The following is a 13,970-nucleotide window of genomic DNA, read 5'->3' as shown; positions in this document are numbered from 1 at the left end:
AAAAATTGCTAGAGATTAATTCGAATTTGTAGTAAAAATCGCGACAACCTTGATTTTGCTAAGATATCGTATGTGTCTCACATTGTATGTTTGTCAACACACACTTACAAACAGACACACAACCAACTTGTAATCAAAATCATTGTGTGATAAATATAGTTTATAAAATTGCCTCTAGGTATTCCCATTACTTTATGTAGACAATTTGAATTTTTTTGTTATCAAACAAAATAAATTCAAAACTGGTATGACATAATATCATAGTGTGTTAATGATCTATTATTAAAAAAAAAAATTTTGAAAGCATTTTCATTTTGAAAAAAAGTGAAAATACAAAAATGTCTTAATGGTGCTTAAAATAACCAACATTTAGTAAAACTCAGCTTCCTACCTATTCTAATTATAATGGTAACAGATGTAATAATATCACCCCTTATAATTATTGAGAACACATAGAGATTGAGACCCTTACACTCTCTCTCTCTCTGTATGAATTGTACAATTTGTGTTTGCTATGAAATTGATTATATTACGGAACCTTTTCCTTACATTAACCCATTAGTGCCGAGCGCCACTTTTATGGGCCGATCAAGCTGAAAGTTTCAGGGAAGCTTTATAATGGTCAAAACGGAATTCGTATTTTTTTGTTTTGCTCTAGTGGCGTGCACAGGAAAGTTGCAAAAAACCCGGTTCGGGTCGGCCATAAATACCAACCAGGCATTATTACCCGTTTTTGGTGCTTTCCCCCGGCGTTAAAACCCGGTTTTCCTGTAAAAACCCGGTTATTTTGACCAAAAATCGAAAAATGTAATTTTTGAACGCCAAAAGTGAGATGAACACTTTTTAGAACTTTGATACGATCCGTAATTGAAAACTACACAACCTCATGTAATCTATAGAGCTACAAGTATAATACGAAGCGATTTATTTCAAATTTAGTGTTTAGCTGGCGATTTCGGGTAAAAAAAACCTGTTTTGTTGTTGTTGTCAAAAAAGATCTATTAGTGAAACCGGGTAATAAAAATTTCAGACTCCAAATGGAAATGCTGAACCGGGCTTATATAGGGCGTAAAAAAAACGATAAAAAAATCATATAAAAAATAATAATTTAAATAAAACGAATTCACAAATAGATGTACTTGTCAATAAACTTTAGATTTAACGAAAAAAATCAGCGACTTTACTATAAAAACAAAAAAGTTAGATGGGGTATTTTGAATTTTCATGATTTTCAAACTTTGTTGATCTATACCGGCAAACGGAAGTAAGCAAAACTACCTGCTCTAGGGGGAAATGAAAGCCAGGGTAGTAGAGGGGGGATTCATACTGAGAATGATGCAATTATGAAGCCGAAAACCGGTTTTTTTACATTTCTGGAACCGGGTTTTAAAACCCGGTTCGGCACTAATGGGTTAAAGTACACAATGTTAAATTTTTTTAATGTACAAGTTATACTCGATTTTAGCATGATATCGCGCGTGAATCTTACAATATTGCTTACAGTTTTGTAGGTGTATCGCGCAGCTGTAAGGACCTTTTAGACCATTTATCGTATGCATATTGTCGATGTGAATTGGACGACTATTTAGCGATATCGTAAGAACTCATGCTCGATTGCTCTACAACATCGCACGCGATTGTAGCGCGATAGTGATGATACTTTCCCGCTGGGTAACTATACAGAATTACTAGCAGCTTTGCCCCTAGCCTCTATCTAGGGGCTTTGCCCTATGAGGTAAGGGGATAAATAGAATTTGTCCTTTGCGCCAATATCAGCTCCATGATCTAACAATATTTTCGCCACATCAGCGTTTGCAGCATAAATTAGACTGTTCTTGCCTAGATTAAGAATAATAATGTATAATTTGCATAGAGAGAGGGGATATAGGCTGATTATCACACTAGTAGTCCCCAAAGTTTTATTATAACGTTTACTTATTCATTGTCTTAACAACTTTGGAGGCTTTAGTAGTATAGAAAGGGTAATCATTGGGGATGTACATCAATTCATCAGCCATTGTCTTATCCCTGGTAGTTTGGAGAATGTTTTAGATAAAAGAAAGAATTATTCATTTATAAATTACAAATTTACACTACTGCCATTAATATTGATTGAGGTAATTAAATAAATAGACAGATAAATCAAATTTTCTACCCCCCCCCCTCCCCCCCCCCATTTACTTTTGAAACTATTACAAAAATATTGTAATGATGGACAAAAAAATAAATAAAATAAAGATATAAATTTATTTCTGAATCTTCAAGTACCATATACTTTTAGTGTCTGGTTTACCTTTTAATGGCCTTTCTAAGGTAAAATAGTTATTATCACTTTTATGACTTTTTACTCCGTATTTAAACAAAAAACCAACAACAAAAAATACAAAAATGATGTGATTTAGTATTTTAAGGCATCTTTACCTGGGTTTTGTATGGATTTATCAAAAATAGTAATTTATAACAATTAGATACCACGTGGAGGTCCGACCATACCCCAAGCGATTTTAAAAATATAATACATTTATGTAACCTACCATCTTTATCCTTTAAATTGACATTAGCTCCTTTTTCCACTAAAATCTTCACTGCATCAGCATGTCCCTCTTTTGCTGCCCAAAGAAGACTTGTCATTCCTAAGCATAAATATTAAGATATATAAGTTTTCCGGAATTTTAAAGTTAGGGGGAGATTTGAAATCTGCATCAAATTTTGAGGATTTTTTATAAAATTCGTTTTTTCTATAATTCTTTATCTAAAAGCGGAAATGCAATTTAAGTTAATTAATTTTGGCATCTGTGATTGGTGGATTTAAAAAATCTGCGCTCTGATTTGATGGCGTACATCATTCAACCAATTAGAGCACAGGTAGTTTAAAATCCACCTATCCTATTGGTCAAAATTAATTAACTTAAAATGCATTTCCGCTTTTAGATAAAGAATTATACAAAAAACGAATTTTATAAAAAATCCTTAAAATTTGATGCAGATTTCAAATCTCCCCCTAACATTAAAATTCCGAAAAACTTATATATCTTAATAAATATATTAGATATTCTTATATTGTGTTTTTTTAAGTAGATTCATAGTTAAGAGTTTTTGCTGAAAGGCCATAAAAACCAGATTTATCCAGAAATTTTGAAGAAAATTCTAAAGTGTTAATTGTAATATAATTTAGAAAACTCAAAAATGAAAAAACTTCTGAGATAAATCATTTACTTGAAAATTAGTACAACACAATGAAGTAAACATTCTTTAATAAAGCAATAGAACAATCTCCCTTGGAACTTGTTCACCCCTAGTCCTATTTCATATTCTACTACCAAAAGTCAAGAAAACATATTGGTCTGCTAGAATAGTTATTTCTCGCATCGTATTATAAACGGCTTTCCGCGGATATAGAATTTTATATTCGTAGAAAGCTGGATATAATACGATGCTAGACACAGTTTTTTCGTATGGATGAGAACCGGTTCCTATCCTCCGGATTCGAATGAATACAAGAAATTGTGTTAATTATTTTTGTCTGTTAGGATCATTACAAATTCAGCAGCAATTGTACACTGGTCCCCAAAGACAGTCTGTTTTGGGAATGATTTTTGTTTGTTTTCAGAACTTGCTTATCTTTCACAAACACTTTAAGTGAGTCCCCAGGGTTGGATACCACTAAAATATTGAATATTTGATTCATTGTCCCATCCCTAGATCCCTGGAAATATTGGTTCAATTATTATTATAAATTCTTATTTAGTGTAGTGCTCAAGCTCTAACCACCCATTACAATGACAGAAGAAAAAATTATTGTTTTAAAATGATAATGATAATGATTGTCCTGCATAGTTTGAGCACCTCTCAGTTTTTAGGAATAGGAGAAAAGCTAATGTAAAAATACGACGAACCCCGCTACTTCGTTTTCTTTCCATGATCCAAATTTACATATAATAAGGGGGGGGGGGTTGTATTAGTGGCTTATCTGCTTGGGGGTTGAATTGAAAAGAAAATATTACTTGGATCTATAAAAGCTTAAGAATGATATTTGTGTTTTGGCTTGCAATTCCTTTTTTTATACATAGGCGTACATCCCCAATAACTATAAACAAAATTATCCATATAGAAGATTTAAATTATGCGTTGAAAAGTATGGACATTATTAGTTTACACAGAGGTTAAGATTCTAAAAAGTAACAAAGTTTTGGTGCTAAGGGACTTAAATTATGAATTGGGGGATGGGAAATAAAGTTGATATGCTGACCGATTGATAGGGATTTCTTAGCTGCGCTATTACAAAGTATGCAGGACTGCTTGTAGAATATCTGTGAGATACTATTTCTGTAAGAGATTAATGGATGGATATCCTAGATATGATAAACTGAACATAATGAACATGCATAAATCTAACCATTATCTGTCATCAGGTTAACATCAGCTCCTTGATCTAATAGAGACTTTACAACATCAGTTTGTCCATTAATTGCTGCATATATAAGACTGTGTGTTCCTAGATAAATTATTAGAAATAGAAATAGTATTTGAAAATAAATAGATCACAGTGATTTAAATCAAATCATGTTTTCTGAGACAACTAGAAGGAATATTAAATAATCAAATATTGGTTATTGTTCGTTGATAAAAAATTACATTCATGGTAGAAGTTTAATTGATTTTTTCCCCCTAGTTAACAGCTCTATATATTATGCTCTATTTATTTCTCTATATAGACATTCATAGTTATTGAAGTAAAAGTGTGTTAATTAATAATAATCTACACAATATATTTGACCATGGTCCATATCTGATCACCTGTTTTTTTTTAGATTGAAGCAATTTAATTAAAAATTCCTTTTATTACTTAAAGAATAATAATTTTGCATAACCATTTAAAGATAAAAAAAAACAGTAAAAAAACAAACCATCACTCTCCTTACCTAGACCATATTCTAAGAGAGACTGCATTACAGCAGTGTGTTGTTTATCTGATGCAAGTTGAAAACTGTTAATTCCTAGATAAAATATGTTGTGGATTACAAAATTTATACTAGAGCCATAGATACACAAAGTGTAATGTGTTTTTATTCGAACCCAGCCAGAAAGTAGCGTCACTATCACGCTACTATAGCGCACGATATCGTGTAGCAATCGAGCACGAGTTCTTACGATATCGCTAAATAGTCGTCCAATGCACATCGACGATATGTTACGATAAATGGTCAAAAAGGTACTTAGAGCTGCGCGATACACCTACGAACTTGTAAGTGATATCGTAAGTATCGCGCACGATATCGTACCAAAATCGTAAATAAAAAGTACATTAAAAAATTTATTTAACATCGTGTAGTTTTAGGTAAGGAAATGGTTACGTAAAACAATAATATTCATAACATAAACTAATTGTACTTTCCATACAGAAAGAGAGAGAGAGAGAGAAAGAGAGGGTGTATCTCTGTCTTTCCTCTGAAATTATAAGGGTGATTTTAAATCTGTTTCCATTATAATTATAATTGTGAGGAACTTAGAATTTTTTACCAAATTCATCTTATTTTAATTGTAATTTAGACATTTTTGTACACTTGCTGTGGTTTAAAATGAAAATGATTTAAAAAAAATTTTTTTTCAATAAAAGACCATTAACACATTTTGATATTATGTTATACCAGTTTTTAATTTATTTTGTTTGAAAACAGAAAGATTATAATTGTCTATACAAAGTAATGTGAATACCTAGAGGCAATTTTATAAACTATATTTCTCACACAATGATTTTGAAAATGTTGGTTGTGTGTCTGTTTGTATGTGTGTGTTGACAAACATAAATTGCGAGATACATACGATAGTCACGATTTTTACTACAAATTCGAATTAATCCCTATAAAATCGTAAATTCGATTTTTGCTATAATATAGTAAATATCTCCTTACGATTTTCCTTACGACGTTTCTGGCTGTTGCTATAAAACACCCAAATTACAAAATACCTTGTCCCACAAAAGACCAAAATATCTAAATTACATAAGACCTAATCTTACAAAGGCCTGAATAAAGTATAACATATTTACAAGGATGACAACATCAACAAATACCTAACCTAACACACTTAAAGGGTGTGCAAAAAAATGCGAACATTTTTAAAATTGAAATTGCGTGGCTTGTGTTAATAGTAGAAAATTCTTATGCATATCGTTAGAACCGTTAGAAAGTCTATTTTTTGGAAATATAAAAACGATTCCTGTGCTACGTATAGTTTAGGAGCGATGTGGTAAAATGTCCCAACTGCCTTAAAACTTGACTTGCGAGTAAATCATTAAAGATTAAAGTATATAAAAAAATATGTACCTTTTTAAAATTCAAATTGCGCGGCTTGTGTTAATAGTAGAAAAATGTTACGCATAACGTTAGAACCGTTAGGAAGTCAATTTTTTGGAAATATAGGAACGATTCCTCTGCTACGTATAGTTACGTAGCGATGTGGTAAAATGTCCCAACTGACTTAAAACTTGACTTGCGAGTAAATCATTAAAGATAAAAAAAAGGGTGTGCAAAAATGCGGACATTTTTAAAATTCAAACTGCTCGACTTGTGTGAATAGTAGAAAAATGCTATGTATATTGTTAAAACCGTCATAAGCACTATTTTTTGGAAATATAAGTATGATTTTTGTGCTATTTTTAGTTTAGGTGCTGTATTGATAAATGTGAGAAAAGTGGAAATTTTTTTTATAGTTTTGAGTCAGTTGGGAGATTCTACCACATAGCTCATAAATTATACGTAGCACATGAATGGTTCTTATATTTCCAAAAAATAGAGTTTATTCCATAGGTATGCAAAACATTTTTCTACCATTAACACAAGCCAAGCAATTAGAATTTTAAAAATGTACGTATTTTTATTTGCATACCCTTTAATTTAATCTTTAATGATTTACTCGCAAGTCAAGTTTTACATCAGTTGGGACATTTAACACGTAGCTTCGTAACTATACGTAGCAGAGTTATCATTCTTATATTTCCAAAAAATAGACTTCCTAGCGGTTCTAACGATGTGCGTAACCTTTTTTCTACTATTAACACAAGCTGCGCAATTTCAATTTCAAAAATGTCTGCATTTTTTTTGCACACCCTTTAAGTGTCAAAACATAATAAAGGGAATATTAATTTAATTTAAAATACAACATTCTGTTGAAGGACATACTGAACCTTGGCCCTTTGTAAGATTAGGTCTTTTGTAATTTAGGTCTTTTTTACCATTAGGTCATTTGTACGGATTAGGACTTACATTAAAGTATTACAAGAATTATTAAAATAACATTATAATTGAAGCTCACCATAATTATCCATGGCATTAATATCAGCTTTATTTTCTAATAAAATATTTACTAGATCATTGTTTCCATTATCTGCTGCATACAAAAGACTTGTCCATCCTGAATTTAAATAAATTATATTTGAAATAAATTGTGCTGTTTGTTTGAGAGTTAAGGATGCATAATAAAAAGATGCAAAATGAGAGAAGGATAGATAAATATTAATGTTCAATTTTTTATAATAATGAGACACACATTTAGAAAATTACTTTGAGGTTAGCATCTGAACCATGAATAGTATTTTTATTTTTGAAATCAAAAATATAAAAACTAAATATGGTATACATTTGGATAAAAGCTAAGCAATATAATAGTTCATAAGATAAAGAACTTACCTGACATGTTCTTATTATTCACATTTGCTCCATGGTTAATAAGGATCTTTACAATTGCTAAATGTCCTTCACGAGCAGCAATCATTAATTGAGTCCATCCTTTAAAGAGATAAATAATCTTGATGGCATTTCCAGTGATTATTATGACTTTTTTTCAATTTTCAATAAAGCTATGAATATTAAGAATTAAAATTTTTATTTCTGAATTTTAAAATACATTTATTTACACTAAGTTAGATATAGGTAGGGAGTGAAATATTGTGACTAAAGTAGGAAGAAAGTGTAATTTTAATACCAACAGCTTTAAGAATACAAAAATTAACAAACATTATGGAGTCATCCTTTAAAGAGATAAATAATCTTGATGGCATTTCCAGTGATTATTATGACTTTTTTTCAATTTTCAATAAAGCTATGAATATTAAGAATTAAAATTTTTATTTCTGAATTTTAAAATACATTTATTTACACTAAGTTAGATATAGGTAGGGAGTGAAATATTGTGACTAAAGTAGGAAGAAAGTGTAATTTTAATACCAACAGGTTTAAGAATACAAAAATTAACAAACATTATAAGAATTGTGGTAGATATTTGTTTAAAATAATGATTGTTTTAAAAATGATGAATTCAGCATCATAAGCAAAATATTTATGAATTAGGACTTAGAACCTAACCAATAGGTTCTTATGTTAACCAAGCAAGGGATGCAGGCAATGATTAGTTGGCAATATTATTGCATATTTGTAATATTTAAAAAGTTAGAAAATTTTATAATCCTATACAAAATGGGAGGCAAAATTATTTCAGGGGGCATAAACAAACCCTCATGCTCTTAAAGGGAGTGTGAACGTAAATTAAATTGCTTCAATCTAAAAAAAAACAGGTGATCAGATATGGACCATGGTCAAATATATTGTGTAGATTATTATTCATTAAAGGGAGTGTGAACGTAACAATTTCTCATCTAATTATCAAATCTTAACATTTTCTAAGCACATTTCACTACACTAATCAACCAAAAACGTTCTATTAACAAAAATATCCAGGAATAATGCCTTGATTTTATGGTATTTTTAGAAGGAAAAAGGAAAAAAACAGAGAAAATCTGAACGTTTTTGATTCTTATAATGTTTGTAGGGATATTTAACTTGTCTTATATAGTTGAAACAATTTAATTACTGTTAAGGAATTATTTTATGATATAAAATTGCCAATTAGTTTTTTAATAATGTAGTAATTAGGTAATAAAGATCTATGTTAAATTCGTATCATTGACAAAAAAAATACCTCACTGTCTACAAAGGGTTTAATCTCAGAGATTATTTAAAATAATAATATCCTATTTTATTGTGTTGGACAATAAATAACACACTTTGGAGAATTAGTTTACACTTTTATTAGACTGTTTATAAAGGAATATTGCACCTTTACTATTTATAAATTTGTAATTAAAGGTGGGCGAGAGATGGGCCATCTAAAGTTACTTGGATACTAATAAAAAAAACCTGTTTATAGCTTTGTTATTGTATTTGGATGAACTGAAATTAGTTTCCGAATGTGAACACATTTTCTTAGGTGTTTCCCAATCCTATCTCAATATTTGCTACTAGCTAAAAAAACTTCCCAAAAAAAATCTAAATTTGAAAAATTAAAACTTTGAATGTATAATGTATAAATCGTTAATACATTCAAATTTTGATTTTTTTTTGAAGTTTGAAGGTTTTTTAGCTATTAGCAAATATTGAGATAGGATTGAGAAACACCTAGGAAAATGTGTTCACATTCGGAAACTAATTTCAGTTGACCTGTATTTGGTATTAAATAAAAAATATTGCTTATTTTATCAATTTCTAAGTAACTATACATTGGTTTAAAGCAAGGATTATGTTAAAAGTCAGCTTAACCGTTAGGAAAAATAGAGAACTATGTCAAAAAGTTTAGTTTTAGCTGTAAAAGGAAAAAAAGACAATTAACTGCACATTTATATAGTCTGGAATTTTTTTTCCCAATCTTGGACATAATAAAAATCGACGGAAAAAGCCGTTTTTTAAGGAAACGAGAGACAGTTTTGCCCTATCTTTGAGATTATATGAATGAGATGATGTTAAGGTTTGATAATCTGATGAGAAATTTTCTCGTTTACAGTCCCTTTAATAGGGTTTATTTGGTTCTATTATACTTTCATTCTTAGAATATTAAAAGATATATTTTTAAAACTTGTATTTATAGCCTTACACTTTTAATTTTTTTGTATCATTCTAAGCATGACAAAGCTCTAAGCAGGACTTTGTGGGTAGAAATGTTTAACTTTGATAATAAAGTTAATTAATATATCTTATCTTATTCAATAATATTTTAAGGGAATAATAAACATATAGAAACTTACCATCTTCGTTGTTGTCATTAACATTAGCTCCATGTTGTATGAGCTCTTGAACAATATCTTCATATCCATTCTTAGCAGCAAGAAACAATGGAGTGTTTCCTAGATATAGATTAAGATATGGGTTTTAGTTTATGAGTTACTAGAGGAATAATCCTACAATTGAATATTAAAATATGCAACATTAAATATGTAACAGTAGACTAATAACAAAAAATTCTTGCATGTTGGAAAAATTTGTAAACCAAAATACTTAAAGTTATATTATTTAGAACATACCATAATTGTAATTAGCATTGACATCTGCTTCATGTTGTAGAAGTAGTTTCACTACTTCTAAGTGTCCTTTCTCAGCTGCAATGATAAGACTTGTAGCACCTAAACATATTTTATTTCATTTGTAATTATCTTAATAAAACTTAAAGTAGGTTTTCAATAAACTTTATTGGAAATTTTGAACTCAATTTATGAAAATTTTGAAAAAAGTTAACTATTTGTTTAGTTTTTAATAAGAATTTTACCCCTCCCTGTAAAGGTAAATTTCCTCCATTATCCAGATTCACCCCCCCCCCCTCAAAATAACAAGCTTGGAAGTCTATGCCCACCATAATAGTTTTTCTCTTCAATATTAACTCCAGCATCCAATAACTTCATCACATTGCCAGTAGATCCATTTTCTGCTGCTTCTAATAAATCTAAACAAAATGTATTGTAAATTTATCTTAGAAATAAAAAAAAAACATAATAAATAATGATAAATAGATTGGAAATGTAAAGAATTCCAAGGTTTGTAGAAGAACAAGGATGATAACATTCATAAAAGCGAAGCACTGAAACGGTAGGACAAACAGACATTAACACTTGTATAGTGTTAGAACTGAATAATTACAATATAAATGTATAGGAGTCAAAGCAAAATTGTAAGTAAATTTGTTGAAAAACTGCTTGATTCAGGATAATGTTTATGGAAATACTTACATTTTTAGGACTTGATTATAGAGTTGCTTCGCTTATTACATTATACTTTGTTGTCCCAGGAATCAATATATGAAAAATAAGATCAATTGGATGATGAGATCACATAAAATTTTGTTGTTAAAAAAGTAAAAAAAAATCAACATGTTTAAAATAGACGTACAGACATTTTGGTGATGATTATAGAGTTGCTGCGCTTTCTAAATCGTACCTAACTATTAAAGGAATCACCATGCAAAATTTGAAATCGATAGGAAAATTCTAACATGCCTAAATTAACAAAAAAGCTATCTGATATGGACGGACTGACGAACAGACCGACCCTAATTATAGAAAAGCTTCGCTTTTAAAAAGATAGATGCAGAAATAAATTATTTACAAACAGAGAAATTGGCACTGTAAGTTGTGAGTGATCATACAAATTTCACTTTAAAAAACTCTTTAAAAGTTGATTTAAAGGGCGAATATAGGTTCAAAATGATATGATTTTATTTCAAACATGTAAGTATATACATTATGAATAAGTAAAAAAATAAAGATATTTCACTGGATAAGGTCGTTTATGGCCAAAAACCTGTCAATCTCTTGCAATAAATGACGTTTTTTAAATTTGGCATAGATATTCTAAAAGTATAGAATTGCACCTAAATTTTGAGCCAATATCATATTCAACCTATATTCGCCCTTAAATGATTAAAAGGAAAGGAGTAAAAAATATAAATAACATCATCTAGAGCATTACAGACAAACTGAACAACCTAGTATGATATGAAATGATCTGTAAAATCTTTTTTCTAAAACAGCAGCCATATATATCTAGAATAGCAATCAAGTAATAGTTATTTCTCGCATCGTATTATAAACGGCTTTCCGCGGATATAGAAAGTACAATTATGAGATTAAAACTAGTTTTTTTAGCCCCGAGGTGCCGAAGGCACCGGCTAAAAAAACTGGTTTCAATCTTATGATTGTACATTTCTATATGCGTAGAAAGCTGGATATAATACGATGCTAGACATAGTTTTTTCGTATGGATGAGAACCGGTTCCTATCCACCGGATTCGAATGAATACGAGAAATTAAATTATTCCAATACAAATCAAATTTCCAGTAGAGAATCACCCTCAAATTATCGTAAACAGACATAGAGACATTTTAAATAACAGTGTAGCTAGACCACTCATAAATATGCAACTAACCAGCATTATTCTTTGAAGTAATATCTTCAGCATGTTTTATCAAAATATTTAATACATCAATGTGTTTCTTCTTTGCTGCCCAAACAAGGCTGGTCATTCCTAGATATAAATATTTATAAACATTTGCATTGTGTTGTCTAGAGTCAAAGATACAAAATTTATTCTGCTTTTATTTCATATTATTTAAAAAATCATAGGAAAAAAAGATAAAACATCCATAAGCAGATAATCACAAATAAATTACCTACAGAAAGAAGGACATGTAGGAATAGTTATTTCTCGCATCGTATTATAAACAGCTTTCCGCGGATATAGAATGTACAATTATAATCTAACAAAACTGGTTTTAATCTTATAATTGTACATTTTTATATTCGTAGAAAGCTGGATATAATACGATGCTAGACATAGTTTTTTCGTATGGACGAGAACCAGTTCCTATCCACCGGATTCGAATGAATACGAGAAAGATATTTATAATTAAATTCCTAATTCTTTTGTTGCCAACAGACAAAGTTAATTGTGTATTGGATGCTTTTTTGAAAACCCATCTTTACACACAAAAATCAGTAAATAGCAGAAAAGAAAAAAATATGTGTAATCAAAAATAAAGATTCTTGTCCTTTTATCTTTGAATAAAAACATCTCTTAGAAAAAGATTTAGGATCAATCAATATAGTTAGAATTTATATAGGTTTATTTCATATAACATAATTCATGAAAAAAATATTTCATATACTAATAAATTTCCTTTTCTGTAAGTTATGTTTCATTTATTTCACTTGCAGGGCTTATATCCTTACCTAAACTATATTTTTTAAAAATATCTAAAATGTAATTATAGGAACTAATTATAAGAAATGATACTATATGAAATGTATGACAGGAAATCTAGTTTTGATACTTACTGATACAAAATTTTATAGAGAAAATTAAGTTAGACATAAATATTATAAAAGTTATAATTATTTAATATGATGGTATAATTCTACAATTATATTAAAATATTATAAAATGTATAATACAAATAACTAACCGTCATTATCTTGTGAATTGATATTTGCTCCATGTTCAAGTAAAATTTTAACAACATCTGTGTATCCAATGCTTGATGCCAAAATAAGACTGGTTATTCCTAGACATAGATATATTTATTATTCATATTATAGAGTGATCACAACTAAATTACCTTTTATTAACCCTTAACGGTCGGGTGGGGGGGGGGGGCGTTGAACGCCCCCCCCCCCCCTCCAGTTTTTTCTATCTCATTTTCTGTGTGTGAAAGACAAAGAGCCCAAACTGCGTGACTTTTTAAGTATGGGTATGACACATAACTAAGAGTTGAATTTTTAGGATATCTCCATCCTGGCGGGCACAGGATGCCAGCAAACCTGGCAGGGCCATCCAGGTAAAGAGCAAATTTTTTTTTGACTAAAACAAAGCATTTTATCATACCAAAATACTAAAATATCCTCTAGTAGTACATCCTTATATGAAATACAGGTGTTCAAGTCACTTTCAGGTTCCAGGTATGATCCTGCAGGTCCTGATCCTCCAGGTCTCCATAAATCTTTAAAAGGCTCCTGTGGCCGCAATTTTTGACTTAGAGACTTCAAGTTTTAAACTTAAGCTTTTCTTATATGTCTACATAACGTATTAAAATTTTATAAAGATCCGTCGCCGTTTCCCGCCGACCGCCGACTACGGCGGCTGGCAGCTGCCAA

At 30.0% G+C, this 13,970-nt stretch overlaps 1 protein-coding gene across 1 annotated transcript in view; it reads right to left on the bottom strand.

The window, feature by feature from the left end:
- The window catches only part of LOC145306994 (uncharacterized), a 35,601-nt gene that overhangs the window by 12,489 nt on the left and 9,142 nt on the right, over positions 1-13,970 (bottom strand). The window contains exons 11-20 of the mRNA XM_080149336.1: positions 13,283-13,381; positions 12,247-12,345; positions 10,678-10,767; positions 10,352-10,450; positions 10,076-10,174; positions 7,689-7,787; positions 7,315-7,413; positions 4,923-4,997; positions 4,397-4,495; positions 2,535-2,633 (exon numbers count right to left, since the gene is read on the bottom strand). Of these exons, the coding sequence (XP_080005462.1) occupies positions 2,535-2,633; positions 4,397-4,495; positions 4,923-4,997; positions 7,315-7,413; positions 7,689-7,787; positions 10,076-10,174; positions 10,352-10,450; positions 10,678-10,767; positions 12,247-12,345; positions 13,283-13,381 (957 nt within the window). The remainder of the gene's footprint in view (positions 1-2,534; positions 2,634-4,396; positions 4,496-4,922; positions 4,998-7,314; positions 7,414-7,688; positions 7,788-10,075; positions 10,175-10,351; positions 10,451-10,677; positions 10,768-12,246; positions 12,346-13,282; positions 13,382-13,970) is intronic.

This window comes from Acartia tonsa, chromosome 15 (genome assembly GCF_053477335.1).
Source record: "Acartia tonsa isolate MP-2025a chromosome 15, ASM5347733v1, whole genome shotgun sequence".
Taxonomy (NCBI): domain Eukaryota; kingdom Metazoa; phylum Arthropoda; class Copepoda; order Calanoida; family Acartiidae; genus Acartia; species Acartia tonsa.
The sequence above is the reverse complement of the archived record's forward strand: the minus strand, read 5'-3'. Positions and strand labels throughout refer to the sequence as shown.